This window comes from Nomascus leucogenys, chromosome 18, assembly GCF_006542625.1.
Source record: "Nomascus leucogenys isolate Asia chromosome 18, Asia_NLE_v1, whole genome shotgun sequence".
Lineage (NCBI taxonomy): Eukaryota > Metazoa > Chordata > Mammalia > Primates > Hylobatidae > Nomascus > Nomascus leucogenys.
In genome coordinates, this window is record NC_044398.1 from 82,305,892 (window position 1) to 82,331,536 (window position 25,645).

The 25,645-nt window shown below is 38.3% G+C and overlaps 1 protein-coding gene across 2 annotated transcripts in view; it reads left to right on the forward strand.

The window, feature by feature from the left end:
- ARHGEF28 (Rho guanine nucleotide exchange factor 28) overlaps nt 1–25,240 on the forward strand; it is a 313,004-nt gene extending 287,764 nt beyond the window's left edge. For both annotated transcript variants that reach the window (XM_003266061.4, XM_004091242.3), the window contains one exon: nt 24,901–25,240. In XM_003266061.4, coding sequence (XP_003266109.1) covers nt 24,901–25,070 — 170 coding nt within the window. In that variant the 3' untranslated portion in view covers nt 25,071–25,240. The remainder of the gene's footprint in view (nt 1–24,900) is intronic.
- Nucleotides 25,241–25,645: the final 405 nt, after the last annotated feature.

A 25,645-nucleotide genomic window follows, 5' to 3' on the forward strand; every position in this document is an offset into this window, starting at 1 on the left:
CTAGGGCTGCCATAACAAAGTACCACAGGCTAGGGGGCTTAGACAATAGAAATTTATTTCTTCAGTTCTGGAGGCTAGAAGTTAGAGATCAAGGTGTTGGCAGCATTGGTTTCTTCTGAGGCCTCTTTCCTTGGTTTGCAGATGAGATGGCCACCTTCTTCCTGCATCTTCACCTGGTCTTCCCCCTGTGCCTGTCTATGCCCTAATCTCTCTTTATAAGGATATCAGTGATATTGGATTAGGGACCATCCTAATGACCTCAATTAACTTTATTCTTTAAAGCTCTATCTCCAAATACGTTTTGAGCTACTGGGGGTTAGGACCTCAACATATGAATTTTGGGGGGACACAATTCAGCTCTTAACAGGGGACAAAATGATGATTTTTCTCCCTACCATAGTTTTAGGTGTCATGAAAGCCTTAATTTAATATTAAAAAGCCTTAATTTTATAGATACCAAAGTTGGACTATAACAGCATTGTTAGTTTTTTGACTTGGTAAGGGAAGTGAATTGAATTTTGTAAAAAAAAAAAAATTACATAAATAGTAAAATTGTGATGAATATTTGTATCTGTATATTGATAGATATTGATGTCTGTTATCAAGCCTAGTTCAACACATAGAAATTAAGGCAGGAATATTAAGTCCATTTCCTACTTAATGAAACTAGAGCAGAAAATATTGAGTCTATAGGTTCATTTCCTACTTATAGTTTTATTTCCAAGCCTAGGCCTTAACTAAGGGGCTTTGGGAATTGTGAGTACTCTGATTGGGAGGGACATTACATGCCTTTATTTGGGATTGCTTAAATGAAAACAAAGCTGAAGGGTTGAGGACATTAATTACAACATCAAATTATTATCCAGAGATACATATAGGAGTCTGAAGAAATCAAAATGAGGAAATCATCTGGCAACTCTTTTTTTCTAGAATCGTGACTATCATGTTAGGTGATGTTTTAAAGGAAACTATAATATTGCTTGCTCTTGGCAATCTTATCATGACAAAAATATAAAGTATTGGGCTCAAGGGCTTAATTTTCATCTTTCTCATCGACAAGTGGAGATGACTGACTTTAGCCTTTTGCAGATTTTATACCAGGAAAAGGAAAGATGACATTCGCTTGTAGAGCCTGGTGAGCCAGGAGTGCTTACTGCCAACTTCCTGATTGCATATTTCTCTGGGGGCAGGGTGGCTATGTGAGCCAACTGGGCCAGGGCCATCCCGCCTCAGCACACAGAGCCTAAGACACAGCAGGAGAGCAAAACCAGCAGGTGGGTGGATTCAGAGGCAGCCAGCCAGCCATGCGGGTGTCTGTTCATCTCCACCCTGGGTTGCAGTTTAGTTTGGACAAGCTGCTGAAGTGTGGGAGTCCACATGGTATGAATGCTCCAGAGAGCATCAGAGGCTAGGCCTGGCCCTGGCCATCCTGAGCTTTAAAAATGAAAAAAATAATACATGCACACATATACACACACACGTGGTCTATGGGCTACATGTGTGACCTCTCTAGTATGATGTGGCTTTACTCTCAAAGAGACTAAGGCTTGGGTTTGGAGGGGAAATTTATATACCAAACATAACTGAAGGATGAGGCTTGCTGCCATCCATCACAGTGACTGATGGGGTAATAATCTGACTTCAGCAAAGGAAAGGAAGCATCACTCTCTCCATGTGTTAGAATCTGGGGACTGTCTTCTCCCCTTCCAGCCATGCAGATTTTGTTTTTAAGGTTTGCTTAAAATGTGGAATGTTCGGCTGAGTACCATTGATTCATGTTTGCCTAAGAAGAATATGACCATCTGTCTTAGGGGGCGGCACACTTTTCCTTAAAGGGTCCTATAGTAAATATTTTAGTTTTTGCAAGCCATCGGATCTTTGTTACAAGTAGTCAACTCTGTCATTGCCGCTTGCAAAGCAGCCATAGACAATATGTAAATAATAAGTTTAGCTGTGTTCCAGTGAACTTTCTAAAAACGGGTGGCTGTAGTTTGCCTACCCCAGAGGCTGGTTTCCAAACTTTCTTTTCCTCCACTTAAGTTGAGGAGTGACAATTACACTCCTCCTTGTTTGGAATGTTCACCTTTGGGTGAATTAATAGTGCAATATTATATGGCATTTCATGCCATTCAAAAGCAGATTTGAATTCATGATCTCATTTGCTCTTTATAATGATTTTGTGAAATGATGGTTACTGTCTCTGTAAAGAGACAACTTTTCTCTTTCACTTTTTGTTCAGTCTCTGAAAACATAAATTCAGAAAGAGATAGCTGAATATACCAGATGGAGTTTAAGGCCGGAGGCTTAAAACTTGGAGAAACTCTTCTCCCCAACTCCAGCTCCCCAAATTCTGTGATGGTATTGAGGAGGGCCGCCCTCTGACTGTGCAGCTACTGAGAAGTAAGATACATGGATATGAATTTGTTGCTAGAATCATGCTTCCCATAGCTGGCTATGCATCAGAATTTGCTGTAGTGAACAACAACAAAAAAAATACAGATTCCTCTATTCAGAGATTGTGATTTGAATCAGGGCTTGGCTGGAGCCTGCAAACTTGTGTATCTAACATTCTTCTTAGTTGATTCTGAAGCAGCCAGCCTGACACATGTCCCCGGATTGCTGGCCTGGGATACTGGACTTGATATAGGAGAACTTTGCTTCAAACCCTGGGCTCTGGCTCCTACTGCCGTGTGATCCCTAAGTCTTAGTTACCCCATCTGTACAAACGGGAAGGAAGTGTTAACATAATTATTTTAAAAAATGCCTGGCATGTCCCGGGGATCCAGTGAGCATCAGCTTCCTTTCTACATTCTGGAAATAATGTATTCCGATTGTGATTCAGGGGTTGCCTGCCAACAAAATGAAAGTGTTTCCTAAATGTTATTAGAAAGCCAATAGTTTAAAATATAAAATAATTAGCTGTAAATTGGGAAACTTTTTACTCAGATTGGAAATACATTAGAATAAAAAGGGTAACTATCTTTCCATATCAATCTCAGAGGAGGTGTTTGTCAGTGGATCACCAGAATTGTTTTGGGGATGAAGCTCTGATAGCACAGCATTTTGCTTCTTCCTTTTGTTCCTCTGTCTACTGGAACAAGTTATGTAAGTCAACTACATTTTTAGAACCAGATATAAACACCCAAATGTCAGATACTCTGACAACACTACTGAACATCACCTCCATTTGGGATGGAAAGCTTCCTTATCTACAGACCATCCAACACTTGTTGGTTATATTATGTAAATATACCCCCAGGATGACTTCTAATTGTACTTTGGTTTCCGGAGTGGGCTCTCCTACTAGAAAGAAAATGTCAAAAGCAGCCTACAGGAATATTGTAGTGTAAACTATTTGTCATTTTAAGTCTAAAAATTCTGTTCTAGTTTATCACCTTAATCTCTTTTTGAGTTTGGTTATCCCGAATCAAGTCGTACTTGTTAGTTCTGGAGAAATTGATAAAAATCATGGTTCAGCATCACCAGAAAGCATCTCTTGTTAGCACTTATAATTTGAATTATGTGGGGTAATAATTATGTAATGTCTGTCCCACTAGAGAGGAGGCTTCATGTGGGTAGAGCGTTACATATTTCTCTCTTGTTAATTGCTCTATCCCCAGCACCAAGCAGTGTTTGATATACGATGAAGATTTGATAAAAACATTTATGAAATGAATGGAGTAGTCCAGGTCCACTCTCATTAACAGAAATAAAAGCAACCATGAGCTGAAGCCACACAGTTGACTGTTTTACTGAGGCATTGAAAGAAGTTGAGGTATCAGAGAAATGGGGTGTGTGATGGTGGTTAACACAGGCAGGATAGATGAGTGTCTCCGGCTAGCTAACTGGCTCAAGTGTTTGTTTTAAACTTTTTGTAATATGGATGCATGTTAGATAGCATTCTTAAAATGTTGGGGTAACTATAAGATTGTTTGCCTTTAATATCCTACTGGATTCCTAGTAGTAGACTTAAAAAATTACAAACATTTCTTCTGCCTCATTAATATTGGAGTATATTTATCAATGTATAGTACTATATGTATCAGTTTGGCATAGGTACTTTTTGTTCAATTCTAGAGAGCATCTTTTTTAAATTTTACTTTAAGTTCTGAGATACACATACAGAACATGCAGGTTTGTTACGTAGGTATACATGTGCCATGGTAATTTGCTGTACCTATCAACCCATCCTCTAGGTTTTAAACCCCTCATGCATTAGGTATTTGCCCTAATGGAGAGCATCTCTTTATATGAGTTATTTTTCCATTACAACATTGTATACATATAGCCCCCATATGGCCATGCATAGGAGATGAGAACTTAAAAAGTTAAAATGTGTTTCCCATAAAATGCTTTATGGTACCCTGAGCTTTAGAAATGAATCCGGTGCTGTCATTGTAGGAAGATGACACATTTACCATTTAATTGTTATATCAATAACAATTAGTCAGCTTATCTGTTCACTGGGGTATTTCTTTTTTAACCATAAAGTAGCTTGAATACCATGACATCAAGCATGGGTGGCCAGTTCAACATCAATGAAACACTTTCTTAAACTCTTTTTTCTTCTGCTAAATCCTACTTAACAGTTCAGTGCATCTCCCCAGGCAAAAACAATTAGTATTTGTTTAGTTAAATATGCTCCTAGAATGTGAACCAATTTCCCTGGCATGGCCTTCTAGTTATCAGCCTTAAAATGTTGCTTGAAACATCAAATATTTATTATAGCAAACTTAAAATGAAGTGTGGTTGAATCTTAAGAAATAGATCCCTTTGCTTTACCCCAGACTGACTGAAACATACTTGTGTTCTTAGTGGGTCACTTTTCAGACACAGCAGAGGAGGAAGAGTTGTTCTGCTCAGACCTTTGACCAGATGATAAATAAGCCTGGGCCCTAGTTTTGATCTGTGGAGATGTGAATTTGCCACGATAAATCACTGTTGAGTTTCCTTGAATAAGGGGCCACAGTATCCATTATCTTTCTGGATAAGATATTAATTCAGTTTAATTTGAAATGTCAATGCTTGGTTTGAAGATTTACCTAAGGAAAAATGTAGGCTTCCAAAGCGTGTAGTTATGCAGGATAGGTTTCTGAGCTTTTTGCTGAACAATTTCATAGTAAGGCTGTTCAAATTTAATTATTTTCACAGTGACTCTTTTCCATACTCTTTTTGTACAAGTTTTATTACACTACGGCTTTTTCTTTCTAAAACGTAACATGGTGAATGTTTGCATTAAATATAGAATATTTGGATCATCCACTAGAAATTCAGAAGACTCTGCTTCTCTGATGAATGGAGGCTGTTTTTAAGGAATGGTGCTGTAAGGCTTTGGAAGAACCATTTACAAGCAAAATATTGGCAGAGTTTTGATTTTATTTGATGACCTACTTCCTACCAGTGATCTTGGCACCCTGTGCAGTGATTTGCAATCAATTAATCATACAGAATGAATGTTGTAACACTACAATAAGGGCATTGCACTCTAAGAGTCTCATAAATCCACCAGAAACAAAAAACAGGAATTGCATGCTCAAAGACTTCTTCATGCAAAACCCCAGATGAAAAGGTGATTTTATGTTCTGGTTTCTAAAGTGTCCTCAGAAGCCTTAAGACTTTCTTGTGGATTCTGAGTTTTGAAGTTCCCATTTCTCAAAGACTGTTTGGCCCTTTACTGGGCTGTCAACATAGGAGTCTATAAGTTTTCGCCTCATTCAGTTTAGTCACTGATCATTTAGTTGGGGAATTCTTGATTCTGAATTACCAAGAGAAGCCCATGGCTTTGTGTTTTCCTCTGAATTTGGGGCAGTCACTTTCAACTGCAAGAGGCCATATTTTGGGGAGCCTTTGTAGAAATGATTGAGAAAGGAGGCATGTTTCCATCCTGGGAATACACTGACATTTGCTAGAGGCAGATGGCAGAAGATAGGATAGTGTGACATCAGAAGTCAAGGAGATTTCACATAGTTGGCTTTGCCAAAAGCTTCTGGAATCTGCGTGTTCAGGATCTTTAGCTTGTGTGCTTGTCATTTCAGATGTGCCCTTGCAGTTAACTGTTTAACTATGATGGATTTTTTTTTCTAATTTTAGCATAGTAAATATAGAGCTATTAAACATTCTTAAAATTATATAAGCCTAAACCCTTAGATGTGTGTATATTGTGTTGTCTTTATTCATTTTCATATGGTTCTGTTTTTGGAATGTTCTTATAACAAGAACATGGAAGTTTAATATATATTCCATCTGACTAAAACTGAACCCTCTTTAAAGAAACTAAAGGTTTTCAAAGCTGTTTTACTTCCATTGAATAGTTTAAACTTCGAGTTCATGATGGATTTATTCCTATCAAAAAGTTGTACTATTTTTGATTACTTGTTAATGTATCCAGATTGGCATCTTAGACACAAGTAGAGCACATCCTATATTTTTAGATGCTTGATGCTTCTGTTCAGCATAAGCCCTAAAAAATACCAAGTTTTGCAAATGCAAAGTACTTTTCATTGGCATGGAAATTGGAGGGAAAAAACACAATGAATATTTTGGCCAAAATGTGATGGTCTGTTAGTCAGCATCTGGTAATGCGGCCGTATTTTGCATTCAGGCTCCAGTATGAGAAAGTGCAGTTGTACATGGACATCTCCCCCGGGTCTGTGGACTGGAACCACATCCACTTTGAAAGGTAATACTGCAAGGGGGGTGCTTAGCCTTCTTTTAGGGTACTCCACTCAACTACCTACATAATTTGGTTTTTAAAATGTTTTGGTTTATGCTAAACAAGCAGTCTGAGATAAAGCATGGTAAAAAAAATCAAATACTAAATTTGTCTTTATGAGCTCCCTTTCTCTGATGAGCTGGCTATGAGTCTGTTACCTTCATGAATATGGAGCAAAAAGCCTAAATCTGAACTCTGTCGGCTGGAAGCAAACAAAGTACTGGGAAAAATTACATCAAAGTATGCTACTGGTAGAAGTTATCATTGGTCTTGGCAAGACTACAGAGGGTTTTTTTCAAATGCTGCTGCCAGTAAATTAAAATATTTTCTCTTTGTATTTGTCAGGTAAGAGATATAGATACATAGGTAAGATGAATATATTTGTCAGGTTCAATCTCTTGCCTACTATGATAGCCAGTCCCTTCACCCCCTCTACCATAGGATAGACACACAATTGAATTCTTTGTGTAAAACAAGGTGGGCTTAAAGGTAAAACATTGATCTTCTCAAACAAACTTACAGGACTTCTGGTGGTGACTATTTTCAGTTTCTTTAGAGAACCATAACTTTGAGGATGTATGGTTCAGGAAAGTTTCAGAAAATATGTTGCATGAAGGGATAATTAAATGACTGAGTTAACACTAACCCAGAAAAAAAACACTAGGGTTGAAACAAACCCTAGCTTCTTCTGGTCAAAAATGATGTTGCTTAGCAGTAGACTCTAAAATGCTTTATCCAATTTATTTTATTTATTGAGACATAATTTACATAGAGTGAAATGCTTAGCAATATCATTTTTGACCAGAATGACCAAGAACTGAATCAGACCAGACATGTTCCTGTGAGGAACTGCCATTCAAAGATGAAAAAAGAATGAATCCAACCCCCATTGCCTGCAGCCAAGTTTCAGTAAAAGTTGGTTGAAAACACACTTTTCCAATGTAATGAGCCTTATGTACATTTATTGCTACTTCACTATTAAGTGAGGGACTTGAGTGAAGAATGGATGAACACATCAAGTGCGCTTTATTTATACTGAACAATGGAGATGACAGGCTGGCATAGTGATTAAGATGGAAGGCTTGGGAATTATGCCTAGGTTCAGATTCCAGCTCAGTCATTTATTATCTGTGAAATTTTAAGCAGGTGTTTAAACTTACTTGGTGTCTCACTTTCCTCATCTCTACAGTTGGATTTCTGATAGTATCTACTTTGGAGGTGGTATGATGATTACATAAAACAATGTGTGTACAACTCTTAGACCTTTGTGGGCACTTAATAAACACTACTGTTACCACTGTTACTATTATATCTTGTGGTGAGAAAGGAGTACACGATTAGGAAGCGCATTTGGTGCATTCGAGCCACTGGGCTGCTTCTAAAGTGGTTGCTCTGGTGACCAGAGAGACTTGTTATGCCTCATTTGGGTATCACCTGAATCAGCACATGTCAAAAATTATTCCACAATTTGGATGTTAGTATTAGGTATTATATAAGAATTTCCCATAATCAAATAATATTGAGAAGTGCTGATTTTTGGGATGGCACAACTTTTTCCAAACTTCTATTGTGCTCCTGTGCACTGTGAATCTGCAGAAGTGGCCCCTCCCAAACCCTTTTAACCACAGCATCCTCCTTTGGAGGCCAGCATCTTGCAAGACTACTTATTCCTTGAAATACACTTTGGAAAAAACACTGATGTCAGGGGATATTGAAATAAACTCACTGCATGTGGCACACCCTTCAAATACATTTTTCCTACCTTTGGAACAGTTGAAATTCAAATGACATATCCTAGCATGATTTGCCACATGGGTTGTGTTTTGAAACCCAAATCTAACACAACAAATTTCAGATAGAGCTCTGTTTAGCCCCCAGGCCAGTTTTTGGTCCCGTGGATAAGGGTTGGGATCCAGACCTCTTAGAGCTTTTCTGCGTCAGCTTTCCAGGGCTTATTCAAACCCTCCATGTGCTGGAAGTCCCTCACTCTTCATGAGGCACAGGAGGCGATATGCTTGCACCTCGATCTCTCAGCCTCAGCTCATGCTATTCTCTCCTTTCTCATCCCGCGTTCCAGCCATAGGAAGTTCTGTTCATTGTGTGGAAGGCTACGCACCCCCACATCCCCAACCTTTTGTACATGTGTTTCTTCTGTCGAAAATATTCTTTCCACCACCTTTTACTCTCAACCTGATGACCCCATACTTAATCTTTCAGGACTTGGCTCCAGGGCCACATGCTTCCACAATATTTTCTCACTTGTTTGCTTTATGCAGTTTATTTATTGAGACATAATTTATATAGGGGGAAATGCTCAGATACTGTCTACTGTCCAGTCAGTTTTGTGGGAAGAATATCAAGGCACAGAGCACTCTGACACCCTAGAAAGTTCCCATATGCCCCTTTCCAGTCAACCCCTCCCCTTCAAAGCAGTGACTCCTCTGCAATCCATCACCATGGGTGAATTTCGCTGATTCTAGAATGGAATGGAATGGAACACTTTGTACCTTTTGGTGTCTAGCTTTTTTCACTCAGCATATTATTTTTGAGAGGCAACCATGTTGTTGCATGAGCCCATAGTTGGTTCCCTTGTATTATATTTTATTGATGAATATTCCCAAGTTTACTTATCCCTTCCTTGTTGATGGACATCTGGCATATTTCTAATTTTTGGCCAGTCTGAATAAAGCTGCTATAAACATTCTTGTATAGGATTTTGTGAATTATGTTTATGTTTCTCTTGGATTAATACTTAGGAGAATTGCTACTAGGATAGGTGTCTGTTTAACTTTCAAGAAACTGCAACAGCTTTTTGCTGTGACATGGTGATTGTCCTGACTACAAACCTCCATGGTGCTGAGACCAGGTTTTGTTCAACGTGATTTTTCTGGTGTCCAGCCCAGGGCAGGGCACATGCTAGACATTCAGTGTTGATTGAAGAATGAATGAATAAGAAGTTCAAATCAGTTTTCATTCTGACATCCCCACTACTAACTGACAAAAAATGAATGCTCTGTCCATCAAGGAGATGGAAATTTTATTGGCTAAATGTGGGCTGATTACAGGCGGGCAAAAACGAGAGACATAGTTTCCTTCTTACTGTGCTCTTGGACTTGCCTCTCTCGTTTCAGGGTGGCAGTGTGTGCAGGTAAAATCAGGTGTGCAAGTTGACACAGGCCATAGAAGGGTGCTGATCACCAGTATAGCTGAGCTCACCTCCTGCAGTTAAATCTCCCAACACTCCCATTCAAGACCCTCCCAAACCTCCTTTTTCATCCCCCCTACCCTTTGGTTCACCTGCACAAATACATGTTTCAGCCAAACTTGACAACTCTCCCTTCTTCGTGACATCTTGCATTCCCTCCCCTTTGCAATGGCTGCAGACTCCACCAAGAAGGCCTGCCACATGCAGCCACAGCCATCTCTTCCTGTTGACACCCTGGGCAGCTTTCGAGGCTCAGTTCATGTGCTTTCTCCTCTCTCAAGTGTTCCTTGGCCACCACATCTGGAAGCTTGCTCTCTTTGAAGAGTCTTTGAGATGGTGTCCACTTGTGGACAATGTTCATTAGCCACTTAGCAGGATATTCTGCTTTTATTCTACTTGTCTGTGTCTTTCTGCTCTGTGAGGTAATAGGCTTCTTAAGGGACACGTATGTAGTGGCCCTCAGCAGTCTGATAGGAGCTGAGGCTGCTGGCCACTAAGTAGCCGATGCTAGTCTTCATGATCCTTGCTCTTGATGGCTGATTCCATTAAAGAGGAGTTAATTACATGGTAATGCCATAGCTCTTTCTTAAGAGGAGGCTTTAGTATAAACTTGGGAATTCATGTCACCTGGTGGACAATTGAAAGGAAGCTGCTTTCTTGGCCAGGTGCAGTGGCTCATGCCTATAACCTCAACACTTTGGGAGGCTGACGTGGAAGGATTGCTTGAGCCCAGGAGTTCAAGACCAGCCTGGGCAACATAGTGAGACCCACCCCCCAATCACTAAAAAAAAAAAAATCGAAAAATTAGCCAGACATGGCAGAGTGCACCTGTAGTCTTAGCTACTTGGGGGGCTGAGGTAGGAGGACCACATGAGCCTGGGAGGCTGCAGTAAGCTGTGGTCGTACCACTGCACTCCAGTTTTTGTGACAAAACAAGACTGTCTTTAAAAAAAACTTTCTTTAGGATCCAGTGTTAGTCACAGGTCAGATGTTGTCAGGAAGCACAATAATCAAAAGCTAGATTATTGCTATGTATCATTTGTATGCACATAAAGTCATCTCCCATAGGGAAAGATGGCTCCAAGGAGTAAAGGAATAGAGCAGTTTATCATGAGACTGTGTCTGAGTAGGTTGCCCAGGCTGGCCTGAGACTCCTGGGTTCAAGTGATCCCCCTGCCTCAGCCTCCTCAGTAGCTGGGACTATAGGCACGAGCTGGCTTTATGTTCTCTTTTGATGGCTGTTTTGGTACTTTAAGGGCCCAATTTTTCTGTTTTACAAACTGCCTAATTTTATAATTGTATAATTCCTAAAAATGTTTAATTTCTAGAAATATGGAAGAGGAACCTTTATTCTTATAACAAACTTAAATGTAAAAAGAACACCCGAGGGTATTAATATCTACACTAAACAAAACACAGTCTGTATGTTATGTTGTACTTTTAAGATTATAATCATTTACAAGTGACAAATGCAAGGCTGTGGCTGCGGTTCGGAAGGATGTTTCAGGGTTTGGTTTCTTAGCAAATGTCATTTCCAACAAATAAGAATTTAAAAAATAATGTTTCTCATTTTTAAAAGGAAAAAAGTTTCATGTTGTCCTGAATACTGTGAATATCAATTTCTCAAACCAGAATAGGTCTGTAAGTTCTTTGACATCTCATAATTTTGTAGTTGATAAAGAGGAAAAAACAATCATTTGTAGACCTTAGAAGTACCCCCAGCACTTTGGCAGGCCGAGGCCAGCAGATCATTTGAGGTCAGGATTTCGAGAGCCTGACCAATGTGGTGAAACCCCGTCTCTACTAAAAATACACAAATTAGCCAGGCATGGTGGCAGGTGCCTTTAATCCCAGCTACGTGGGAGGCTGAGGCAGGAGAATGGCTTAAACCCGGGAGGTGGAGGTTGCAGTGAGCTGAGATTGCGCCACTGCACTCCAGCCTGGGTGACATAGTCCTACTCTTTCTCAAAAAGCAACAACAACAAAAAAATTAAAAATTAAAAAGAATTGGTTGCCAATTTTTAAGAAGTCTGGTAATAACATAATTATTAAGAAGCAGGTAGAACTAATTAGCTTGGGTGTGTTAGGTTTAATTGCCTTCTTCTCTGGCTCAAAGAAAAACATTGCATCTTCTATGCTTAAGAATTTTAACAGCTGTTTTTCCCTCTACTGAACCAGTAAGAAGTAAATGCAGCATTAAAATTCCTAGGTTGATTTCCTGCCTTACTCAGCTGGCAGAGAAATGAATTTGATTTTTCTTCTCTCAGCAAAATGAGAGGCATAACTCTTTTAGTGTGGGTAGGGTTGTGAGGCAGGCAGTTCCCCAGAAAGTTGGCTTTTTTGCCAAGGTACTCAGATGTCCCTGGTCTCTAGAGCCTTAAGAGAAATTCAGAGTCATGAAAATACTACCCTATTCTTGAGGCTGATGACCTGTATGTCATTTAATTCAGTGCACTCAGAAAAAGTTCTGATTTCTTTTTATTTATTTTTTTGAGATGGAGTCTCGCTCTGTCACCCATGCTGGAGTGCAGCGGTGTGATCTCAGCTCACTGCAAGCTCCGCCTCCCAGGTTCACGCCATTCTCCTGCCTCAGCCTCCTGAGAAAAGTTCCTACTTCTTTTTTTTTTTTTTTTTATAATTTAGGGTTTTAGGGTACATGTGCACAATGTGCAGGTTTGTTACATATGTATCCATGTGCCATTTGATTTCCTGCACCCATTAACTCGTCATTTAGCATTAGGTGTATCTCCTAATGCTGTCCCTCCCCCCTCCCCCCACCCCACAACAGTCCCCGGAGTGTGATGTTCCCCTTCCTGTGTCCATGAGTTCTCATTGTTCAATTCCCACCTATGAGTGAGAACATGCGGTGTTTGGTTTTTTGTCCTTGCGATAGTTTACTGAGAATGATGTTTTCCAGTTTCATCCATGTCCCTACAAAGGACACGAACTCATCATTTTTTATGGCTGCATAGTATTCCATGGTGTATATGTGCCACATTTTCTTAATCCAGTCTATCGTTGTTGGACATTTGGGTTGGTTCCAACTCTTTGCTATTGTGAATAGTGCCGCAATAAACATACGTGTGCATGTGTCTTTATAGCAGCATGATTTATAGTCCTTTGGGTATATACCCAGTACCTACAGAATGGGAAAAGTTCCTACTTCTTAACAGGGACTCCAAGATTGACTATCTTAATTTGTTTTGATTATTTACAAATTGAATTTGACATATTTCTTGTCTACCTGATTGTATTATGGACAATTTTAAACATATACAAAATTAGAATGTAATAGCCACTCCTGATCACTCAACTTCAAAAAATCAGGAACTTATGCCTAATTGTGTTTCTTCTAGACTCCTACCCCCAATACACACTGTATTATTTTGAAGCGGATCTTAAACAGTATCTATAAGCATTTATTCATCCATAAGCATTTCAGTATTTGTCTCTAAAAGATAAGGCTCTCTTTTTAAAATCATTATCACACCTAAGAAAAAATTAATTCCATAATATCAACATATAGTCATATGTTTAGATTGCCAGTTTCACAAATGTTACATGTGTGTATATTTTTTACAGTTTATTTTTGACTCAGGATTCAAATAAAACCACACAATTGTGTGTAGTAGTTTAATACATTTTTTAATATGAAAGTTTTAATCTTGAAAATTTCTAAAGTATAGAAAATATGTATTAGACATGCAATTAACAAATGTTTCCATTTTGCCGTATCTATTTCAGATCTTTGCCTTTTTGCTTTTTTAAAAAAATAAAATGTTACAGATACTGCTAAAGGCCCTTACCCATATCTTTTCCTTTGTTTTTCCTACTCAGGGTTAGCAAATATCTTAAAATTGGTGGATATGATTTCCACAGTATGTGTCTATGTTACCGCTACATTTTTATAATGCTACATATTTATATCTAAAAACAAAATATCATAATTTTTGGTTTTTAACACTTATATAGCTTTTTAAATATATATGTACTTTCTGCAACTTGGTTTTTTTCATATTCCTACATGTGACACAAATTGCTCATTTTAAACTGCTATATATTATTTCACTTCAATGAAAAAATTTTAGTATATTTATTACTAAGGAGCATTTAGGGGATCTTACCAGTTTTTTTGCTATTAGAAGTGAATATCAATAAACATCTTTTTATGCACATCTCCTTAGTCACATGAATGAGAGTTTATTTCAAGTATAACACCTAGAAGTGGTAAGGATGTCTTCACTGTTGCCAGGGATGACTGATTTTGCTCCAAAGTTGTTGTACAATATAACTATCATCAGCAAGATATGAGAACTCCAGTTCCTCCAGATCTTACCCAGCTCATAGCATTGTTAGGCTTCTAAAATTTGCGCATATGCTGGGCATGAAATGGTAACTCGTTCTTTCATACTTCTCTGATTACCAATAAGATTTAATATCATTTCATTTTTATTGGATGTTTAGATTCCTCCTTCTGTGAATCTCCTGTTCATAAAAGTTTTTTATGACTCACAGCAGATTTTGGAGTTTCAAATGTGTTCACTCTTATTTATATAGACAAGTTAATTCTTTTGGAATAGCTTTAATATATTTTGTACTTTGAGTAGTTTTCAGAGAAATCATGTTTACAATGACACGTGAACACTTTAAGATTGGAAAAGGACATTTGTGAGAACTAAGCTCTTTCTAGGTGGAGAAAACTCAACTGCAAGTGTAGAAACTACTCCAAATGTGATTGACTATGCTATTCCGTCCTACTGAGACTAACCACCTGCCTTGTTTTTTATTTGCATACCTTTTCCCTTACTCCTTGCTATGTTTTCCTCCAAAGCTCCTATGCCTCTCTCAATAACTTATCAATATTATTTTACACATACTCAATATAGTCAACATCTATCTGCTTCATTTTCTTTCCTGGAAGTTTTGCCTTTAGGGTCCTCTGTACTTCTGTTCCAATATGGACTTGTTGCTCTCCAGGCCTGCTCTGCGTGGTCACCCAGGGCCATCCCTTCTCTCTCCTGTGTTGAAACCTCTGTGCCCTCAGTCTCATGCTTCCCCTTTATAGTATTTTCCTTTATTTGGTTGGACATATCTCCAGGACCTCCCTAAGAAAAAGTCTGAAAAAAGGAAATTTTTTCCAGATTAGCTGAAATGTCCTTCTCATTTTATTTTTTCTACTCTGACACTTGTTTTTAAAATAATTTGTCTGGGCTTAGAATTCTAGAATACAAAACTATTTTCCTCCAGCCTGTTGCCAAGGGTTTGATTCCACTTTCCAGGGTTGCTATTGAGAAGTCTGATGCCTTTCTGATTCCGGGTTCTTTGTTTGTAACCAGTTCTTACTTTCTGGATAATTTTAGAATTGTCTTTTTGGTCCCCTCATCTGAATTTTATCACATGCTTCAGTGAGGTCTTTTGTTAAAGTCATTTTTACTGGTTATTTATTAGGCTCTTTCACTTTAGAGATATATTTCCCTCAGTTCTGGGAGATATTCTATTTTTTTAAAAAATAATTGCTTCTCTTCAGTTTTTTCTTACTGTAACTGTTGCTGGTTGGAAATTGGACCTTTTATATCCTCTGATTTTTCTGTTTCATTTTCCATCTATTTCCATTTCTTCGCATTTTTGTTCTATTTTCTGGGGGACTTTTTTGTTGTTCTTTAACTCCTACTATTCCATTGATTGTTTAAAAAATACTAGCTAGCATACTGAAAGTTTTCAAGATATTTTTCCTGTTACACTTGCTATTTTATGGAATCTTGTTTTGTGGCTGAAATGTCTCTTAAATAGTTCTTTGAAGATAGTAACTATGGTTTTTGGAAGTTTTCTTCAGCTTTCTGTGTTCCTGAGTTGTGGTGTTTTCTCCAAGTTAGATTTGTCTCTATTTTAGACTCCTGCTTTCCTATTTCATAGTTTACCTACCATTTTGGATTGGTATGGGATTGAATCAAATAAGAGATGTATACAAAATATGTAGAACAATGCCTGGCATTTAGTAAGTACTCCATACATTATGTTGTTTTTGTAATTTTAAAGGTTTTCCACAGCCTGGCTGTTTGCATTTATAGATCACCTTGAAATACCTTAAAAACAAACGCAAATGTTGAAGTTTTTGGTGTTAAAATGTAAAAGGTTAGTGTTCTAAGAAACTTGAAATCTTTCAGTTCAAGCATATGTGTACCTTCATCTATTTTTATCAGTATTGAGAAGTGGCCCAAGTATTATGTTGGAAATAATAGAGAAACTACTAAAGTTTGTAAACTACTAAAGTTTGATTGTATCATTATAAATTAGAGAAAATTCTAGTTTTCCTCATAATAACAGTTCTCTCCCTCACTTCATTCTGACATACTTTTTCATGGAGTAAAGAGCTTGAAGTTACTGTGTTAGCCTAGGAATTGCTAGTAATTTACAGCCTGTTTCATCTGTGACGCAGCCTATAATTTGGGTAAATCTATGGGAGTGAATGTCATTCTGAGTGTCTTGGTGGGAAAAAGTCGAGGGCTGACTGCTATCTAGTTCAAGTGCCCAAGTTTACAAATAAGGAAATGGAAGTTCCAGGTAAAGTTATTACCCAAGGTCAAATAATGCTAGTGGCCAACCAGGAGAAGCCCTGCAATGTAATCCTATCTTGACTACATTTTCAGTTTGTTTTTGCTAAGAAGACAAGGATTAGGCTAAATTAAATTTTAATATCCTTTCTAAACATAAAAATTCCAAATTAGTGATTTCTCATGACTCTAATTATATTAGAATTTTCAAATTAAGTATTCACTAATTCATTTATTCATTTGACAATATATGTTGAAACCTACTACTATTATGACCTGAAATTTACTTTGGTAGTTTTGGACTAGTTATACTACTTTTATTTCCTATTTCTTAAATATTACTTTTTAAGCTTTAAATGAACTCAAATTTAAAAGACTGGAGAATAGAAATACAAATTCCAAGAAAACCTTAACTCATTTCAAAGGACAGATACATGGAGGCTATAAAATGAAATATTTCCTGAATTCTGTTTTACATAGGAGATATTATTAGATTTTCTAGGCAAGAGCAAAACCATACCTGAATCTATCTTCTTTTTAATGGGTAGCTATAAGCTCAAATGAACCTTATCCATTTTATAGCATAGGTTCACACAATTTGTGTATCTTTCTAAATAGATATAAACCCATACATGCCCTAGCCAATGACTTGTCATACAGTTGCATTAAAATTGATCTAAACATAGTTGGCATCCAAAAGAGGCTTCTAATTTATTGCCCCAGTGTTCCATTTATATCAGATATATAGAAGCTAGACTGTTGGAATAAGAGAACCCTTTATAATATTGTAGTCCAAATATATGGAAGCCTATAGACTTTTAAAATGTTATAGAACTTTTCAAACCTATTCAAAAGTAGAGAGAATTGTTTAGTGAACCCCATCTGCCCACAGCCAATCTTAATTCAGTGCTTTTTCTCTCTTCTCTTGCATTGGGCTCTCTTAAAGCAAATCCGGGACATCCTATCATTTCACCCAGAAATACTTCAATACCTTTCTCTAAAAGATAAGGACTCTTTTTTTTTCTGTAACATAAACACAATATGATCATCACATGTAAAAAAAATTAACAGTTGTTACTTAAAATCATGCTGTCAGTATTTGGATTTCTCTGGATTGTCTCATAAATGTTTTTTTTTTCCCCTCAGTTTGTTTGAATTGGAAACCAAATAATTTCATATATTGCATTTGGTTGGTATGTCTCTGAAGTCCCTTTTAATCTAAAGTTCTGTTGCCTCCTTTAAAAAATTTTACAATTGTTAAAAAGACTGGGTTGGGTTTTTTGTTTTTGTTTTTATTTTATTTTATTTTATTAAATGCCTCTTGAGTCATAAGAACTGTGTTGTTTATTTGTGCAAAAGACAGGTTCAATTTTTTTCTGACATATTCCCCACATTCTGGATTTTCCTGATTGCATTCCCATTGTGTCATTTGAAATATTCTTCTGCCCCTATATTTCCTGTAAATTGGTAGCTGGGAATACAAATTTGATTAGATGCAGGCTTTATCTTTTGACATGAAAACAATATACATAGATGGTGTTGTAAATTGCATCTCATCACATGGCACACAATGTCTGTTTCCCTTTTTGTGTTACTAAAATTTATCCTTGGGTTCAGATGGTGTCAGCTTGATCTGTTATAAAGTTTCACATCAGCTTTTTTCCTAATGATTTTAATAGCCATTGATAATTATTGCCTATGTGTAATATAGATGTTACATGCAGAATTTAGAAGCTTCTGAATTTGGAAAAGCTCACCTATTTCCACCTTCTCACTCCTGATTTGTTCTGGCATCTTGACCATTTATTGTCTCTTTCTTAATCTTTAATAGACTTCTAATTCTTGAATGCACTATTCTCCAGCTATGTTATATGGAACACAATGCTGTAGGGTACACTATGAGAAAAGGCTCCCTGAGTTTGGGGGATGCTGCATACTGGTTTTTGGTCTGAGAGATTTATAATCCACATGAGCCTATTAAAGTTTTGAGGGATCTGTTGATTAACAAACTTGATTTACCCGGAATTTCATCAGTTTATTTGACCACTGCATTCTTTTATCGTCAATATCTATTGGCATCCTGTTTAGAGAAACATACTTTGAAATGCATCTCAAGGAAGAGGGAAAAGTAGAATTGTTTGCCCCATACTCCCACGGGGCTTGTGATGTGAAGGCCATGGCTCCCTCACAGTAGCCTTCTTCTTGAGGGAAGGAAGAGCATGAGAGCTAATCGAAGTTCAGACAGCAGAGAGGACTGATGTACCATATGATATCTCCTGTTAGTATAATCTCATCTTCATTGTATGGATTGCTTTCATTTCTGTTTCTTCTCAGCATTGCTTATATAGCCCATATTGACTATTCCAAATATGTTAAGTACTGATTAAAGTTCAACTCTCACAATCACAACTTAAAAAATTGTAACACAATTTGCTGTCTTACTTTACAAATTTATACATGTGTTATACGTGCCACATACATACACAAACACACACCCACCCCAAAGTACACTTCAGTTTTTTATTTCAGGTGCAGTATTGGTATACGAAGAACAGAAAAGGGAATTATAACACTAATTTAGAGTGTTTGCTTCAGATATAAACTCCAGGCTGGTTTTCATACGAGGGGCTCACATCCTATTTATGGCTCACTATGGAAAATTGAGTTGCGCAAAATTAGGGACACAGACCAATTTTTATTTGCTCTGAAGATACCTCAAGCTCTGTATGATAAATGTTTTCCATTAGAAGAAAAAATGTTGTGCATTAATGCTCCTGAGAAACCATAGGGATTGCCAGTAATGCCATCAGGAAATGATTTTTTAAATGTTTCAGAGGGTAAATATGAATCAACCACTAAATAGGGAATATAACTTATTTTACAGAGTTGGAACAGTAATGATAAAGCCCCCCCCTTTTTAAGTAGAATTATTCTAGGAAAGTGTGAATTTTGGATTTAGGAACATGCACAAGGGACATAGTAATAAGAAGTACAAGTCAGACACATGATTAAAATAAACAATAATAGAGCCAAGGCTCAGAAGACACGAAGTTCTGTTTTGTGACCTTTGTTGGGGAGGATGGAATGGGATAAGACAGGGAGAGAACTGAACAGCGCGTCATCAGTGCTCTCAATGGCAGACTAAACATGCTTTGTGCAGCCCTGGGCTTCTGGGTGCCTGGCCATGGGGTGCACTGGTGAGCTAAATTCAGACCTTGACAGTGGATGTTTATGAAAGTGACACTGGTGCATTTAGATTTAAATAAAACTTTCATTGAACAATGATCACGATCATGATGCTTTTCTATTCAGCAGGAAATTCAGAAAATGGCAAAGGCTACATTAATTATTTTTAAACTGTGAGACAACCCCTTTCTACTTGTCACAGACCTGTTCTTTATGACAAATTACTGGTAAGTTTCCTGTTCATAGGAGGGAAGATCAAGTGCGGAGTTTGATTATGGACAATCTCTTCTGCTCATTAGTTAACTTTGCAAATACTATCTTTTGAGGATTGTGTGTGGGCTCACTTCAAATATATGTTCTTAAGAAGACTGAAGATCCAGTGCTGGGACAAATGTGGCAATTACCTTAAAAACATGATTTTGAAATGCTGCATACTGCATTTCAACGCTTCATACCTGCATGAGATAATGAATTTGGTTGTGTTTCTCAAGTATAAAGCAATTGAAAAATGCATTTTTTGTACCTCCGGAATATTATTTGGTGAATCACTGAGCCCAAATACAACTGTAAAATTTCACACATAACATGAGAAATGTAAGAGGCCTTGATGATGATTTCAGTTCAATCCTTCATGAGCTGAAGCCCAGAGAGGGGCAATGACTTGCCTAAGATTATATTTTACCTTGTGATGTAAAAGATTTTATTCACATCACAGTTTAGGAGGCACTTTGTTCATTTTATTATTTTTACTTTTATTTTTATTTTTTGTAGAGACAGGGTCTCACTGTGTTGCCCAGGCTTGTCTCAAACTCCTGGCCTGAAGTGATCCTCCCGCCTTGGCTCCACAAAGTGCTGAGATTACAGGTGTGAACTACCATACCCCGCCACGTTGTTCATTTTAAATATGACACATAGTTGCATTTTATGCACTGAGATGATAGTCTGGTCTTGAAAATAGCCAACTAGTCAGTTGGCTCAAAAGAATGATGATAATGGTGAGCCAATGGACGGAACGCTGATTTCTCTTTACTGTTAGAAATGTCAGTATTGGGTAAACAGAGAAAAGTGTGAAAAATGATAAATGCAAGTTCCAACCAGCAGGTTGCACCTAAGGGCTAAATATTGGGAGATTTAGGAAACTTTCTCTGGATATCAGTGCTGTCTGCAGGTGTGTCTCTTGACAGTCTGAGTATTTCCTGTCCCACATACCCACAAGGAAAAGGAATGGTGCCAGCCAAAATGTGGATACCTACAATTTTTTGAAACCATGTTAGGAGACTAACTTAGACCCCCCACGGTGGTCCTCATAATGTGAGTATCAAAGTTTCCTGCAGAGGCTGAAATTTTAGTTTGTGAACAAAAGCTCAGTAATGTAGCAGAAAAAACTCTCAACCAAGATCCCACTTTTCTGCTTGGTTTAGTCAGGCTTTGGGGCTTTTATGTGTTTTAGCTTATTTGCTCTAAAGTTTAATAATGCTCACTCTGTTTAGTTTCCAGAGATAATGTTAGGGATCAAATTATTTCTTTTATGTCAAGAGGCAAAATTGTGTTGAGATACTTGGCTGGAAGGTTTTTTTTGTAGTTTGAGTTTTGTTTCATTATAATAATATTCATTTTTAGTTGACCAAATTATGATTGTATTACTATTTCCTTGCTTATTAGAAATATGTTATTACATTTTTATGTCCATCGATTTACAGGCAATTCGATCACAAATGAAATTGGATGATTACTTTTATATAGCAAGAATTCTGCTTTCTGAGTAAATGTTTTTTCAGTTTAGGGTTCTATATGATGATCATATTCTCCAGGGTAAAAAGTGTGGAAAAAGGTGGCTGGCCTTGAGAAATACACAATTGCTGTGCTGGTTCTTTCAGAGTTGAAATGGAGTAACAAAATCAGAAATCACCAAACGGTTTCTAATTTCAAAGACAGACTGTCTGACCTTGCCTACATAGTTCAGGTAGAAACCAAGAAGGAACATGGAGAAGGAAATTGAGTTCCCGTCCAGGTGACATACAACCACAACCCCCTCCAGTAATACATCTGGAATTACAACATGGGCTGTTCACCCTAGGGCACAACAAGCTCTCACCTAGGAATGTGTTTCTCCTGTATTTTTATTCTTATTTGAAAAAGTTCTGATTAAACTTCTACACTACACCACACACACACACACACACACACACACACACAATACTCCCTATCCCCATCCCCATTCATTCTTGGTTCTCTATCTTCCTGAAGTAGAGCATACAGTGTAACTTAAAAAAGAATTACTTCTGATACACATTCAATGTGGCTGTTTTGAACAAGTCTTCTCTCGAAGCCATTAAGGGGATTTTCCATGTACCTCAAAATATCACTATTTTGAATTTTTTGCTCCATGTTTCACACCCCAGATGAAGAAAACCTACATAGATTAAGGGCTTCCAGTGTGTCCGGCATTGTCAGATGTGTCAGCGATCACCTCCCAGCTGCCTCATCCACTGGATGATTTTTCATCCTCGATGTAGTAATTTTTGTGCCCTGGCTGGCCCTTCTGTTGGCAAGGAGGCAGCACTGTTGTGGCTTTGGTGACCTGTTCAGTCTGCCAGTGTCTGCTGGATGGAAATTTGGGGACATTTTTTTGAAGTTGTATAAAATTAAACATCAGCAATTTAGCTGTGCATATTTGTATTTAGAGGTGAAATAGCTTCAGTTGATGGCTGGGAAAAGGAATTGGAAGTGTGACTGCTTGTTGTGACCACAGGCATGCTTTGTCTCCCAATGTGGTAAAATAGGATTCAGAGCATTCCAGGTTGATTTGTAATGTTGCCCTGACAAGGAAATCATTGCCTGGGAATATTTTTGTTTGCCCGATTAAGGGAGGTTCCTAGTTCTATAAAAATTGCTGTGTCGGTTTTGAGAAGCTTAACATTAATATGTCTTTTTTTTTTTTTTTTTTTTTCTTGCCTTTGCTTTCTTCTTTTTTTGGGCAAGTGACTCTTCAAAATGTAGTATGTAAGGGAGGGAAAGTATTAAACATTGGGGATCTCTTAATAGAGAAAAGATGGCCAAGCCATTTTCAGCACAAAGAGAAATGAGAAGCACTAGAGTCTTGATCGTTAGGGCAAGGAGTCATCACGTGGCTGCCATCCTCTGAGCGCAGATCCAGATCACTTCCTAGCTGCACGATGTGGGGCAGAATTTCACTAGCCTGAGCCTCGGTTTCCCAGCCTGTAAATTGTGGGTTTTAGCATTTTGAGACTTAGAGAGAGATGACGAATGTAAAAGACCTGGGACAACTCCTGTGCTCTGTAAATGGTGGCAGTTAGAGGCACCTCCTGCAGGTATGCTTTCAGTTGTTAGTGAGTTCCTGGAATTTAAGGTACAGCATTTAGAATCAGGGGAAGTAGAATCAAGCTTTGTGCCTATTGGCATCTAAAGGATCAGGGATGGGCTAAGCCTTTGAGCAGAGCTGTGGTTGCAGCCTCACCCCCATGCCTCCCTACCTCTCTTCCTCCTCTCCTGCCCTGCCTGGAGGGTCCTCCTTTGCTTCAGAGGCACAGTCCAGCCTTGGTGCAGCTCCTCCAGGGACCTTCATCTGCTCCTGTGGCCCTGGCTGCTCCTCCTCCATTGACCCACCTCCTATTGGAAGATGGGATGAAATGGGGTGTGGCAAGGCCACCATGTCCCCAAAGATGGAGCCTTCTGGGGACAGTTTTCCTTTCATTCCTGCCAAGCCTTGCTGACTACCTTCTCTAGCAACCAAAGATCCTTGTCAGGAGGGCAAAGGCCACAAGCATTTGTGTCATTGGAATGTCTGCACGTGTGTATATCCATCTAAATAACAGAGGCTTTGAAGAAAATGTGGCGAGGGTTACAATGGACTCTTTCTTTTCTTATGTTCTTTACATTTTTTTAATTTTAATTTTTATAAGTTTGTAGTAGGTGTATGTGGCATCTTCTTAATGACTGAAAAATAAGCTGGTGGGCCTCAGAGCTATTTGCCCTCCTTTCCCACCTGGACTTCCATTCCTACTCAGGTTTTTGTTCTATCACAAGCTGGTTATTTGTAATTTTGCCATATGGCTGAGCCTGAGGGTGAGTGGTCAGTGGAACAAGTGCATGGCAAATGGTTTGCAGCAAGTGTCTTTCTTCAAATCAAGCCTCCCTTTTGTCTCTCCTTGAAAATATAATATTAGAGGATTTTATCAGAAAAAGGGAGAATACACAGTGTCCTGCTGTTGCTAGGTAACCAGAAAACATCAAACCCAGTCAGAGCTGAAACTGGCTTGATTTTCCCTAGGAACCTGGCTGCTCTTGCTGAGTACTTTGTGTAGTATTAACAGATTTGTTATTAACAGCATAATGGTGAGGCTGGAGGGTCTCCTTCATTCTTTCACTTTTTACCCCCACCCCTTGCCCACATCGGTAAAGTGCCAAATATGTTATTTGAGCCTTGAAGTCAATTCTTGACTTACAGATATTCTGAGGGAAGGTGCTCTGCAGATGCAAATATAGTTGATTTACACATAGCTGGAGTATATACCGTATTTCTATGACCTTCACCCATTTTAAAAAATAAATGGGCATCCCTTTTTCAGCAATAGCAGTGGTTTAAGATCCCATGAACAGTAACCCATATTTAGTCACAGGAGACATTTGTGCACACAATCGAACACATCTTTTTTTTTATTTTTATTTTTTTACTTTTTTTAATTTATTATACTTTAGGTTTTAGGGTACATGTGCACAATGTGCAGGTTTGTTACATATGTATCCATGTGCCATGTTGATTTCCTGCACCCATTAACTTGTCATTTAGCATTAGGTATATCTCCTAATGCTGTCCCTCCCCCCTCCCCCCACCCCACAACAGTCCCCGGAGTGTGATGTTCCCCTTCCTGTGTCCATGAGTTCTCATTGTTCAATTCCCACCTATGAGTGAGAACATGCGGTGTTTGGTTTTTTGTCCTTGTGATAGTTTACTGAGAATGATGTTTTCCAGTTTCATCCATGTCCCTACAAAGGACACGAACTCATCATTTTTTATGGCTGCATAGTATTCCATGGGAACACATCTTAATGATATTGATGAATGATTTTGACACCTATTATGTTCCTTTCTCATTGGGCTTGGCCATTCTGTGGCTGACTATATGGGCACTGCATTTCCTAATCTTAGAGAGCTCTAACGCCAAGACATCTGCCTTGTACATCTCAGGTGGACTCCTGTAACCTGTGCTGTCTGTTTCTTGCAGATTTGGACACCTCCCACACTGAGTCCCCAATCCCCCATGACTCAAATTCACACCGCCCTCAACTGCAGGCATTTATAACAGAAGCAAAGCTACATCTACCAACAAGGACAATGACCAGACAAGACGGGGAAACTGGAGATGGAGCCAAAGAAAATATTGTTTACCTCTAATTGTGTCGTCATTTTTCCAAACAAAACAAAACACTGGCACTTTTGGGAGAAACTTTTTTTTTCCATTCCTTATGTATGTGTGATTGTCTGTGTCCAAATTGCTTTAAGAATATTTAATATTTCCTGCAAGCTCATTTTTTTGGCATGAGTCTAATTAAATTATTGAAAGCAGCCCTGTTTGTATAATCTTTAACTTATCACATCTAATTTCAGATTTCTGGAGGAGAAACTAACTTGAATAAGCAGAACTATTTTAAAAGTTGTTTTGACTCTAGAGTAAAATTCCATGTCACAGTTTTTACCCAATCATCTGGATTTCGAGATTCCTTTTAAGATCTCAATGAAGCAATTTGGATTTAAAGAGTGGTATTCACAAGGGGTGAACTTTCACAGTCAGGGCAGCTGCCTCAGTGCCCACATAGGCAGAGGAGGATGTGGGAAAGGGCTTTTCTCAGCTAGTTTCTATGTGCTCATTTCTTCTGGGAGCATTAAAAGTGGTGATCTGTTACAGTCACTATTCAACTGGGCACGTGTTGTGATTGGTCAGTCACTGAGCCAGGGATACAGTCCAGACT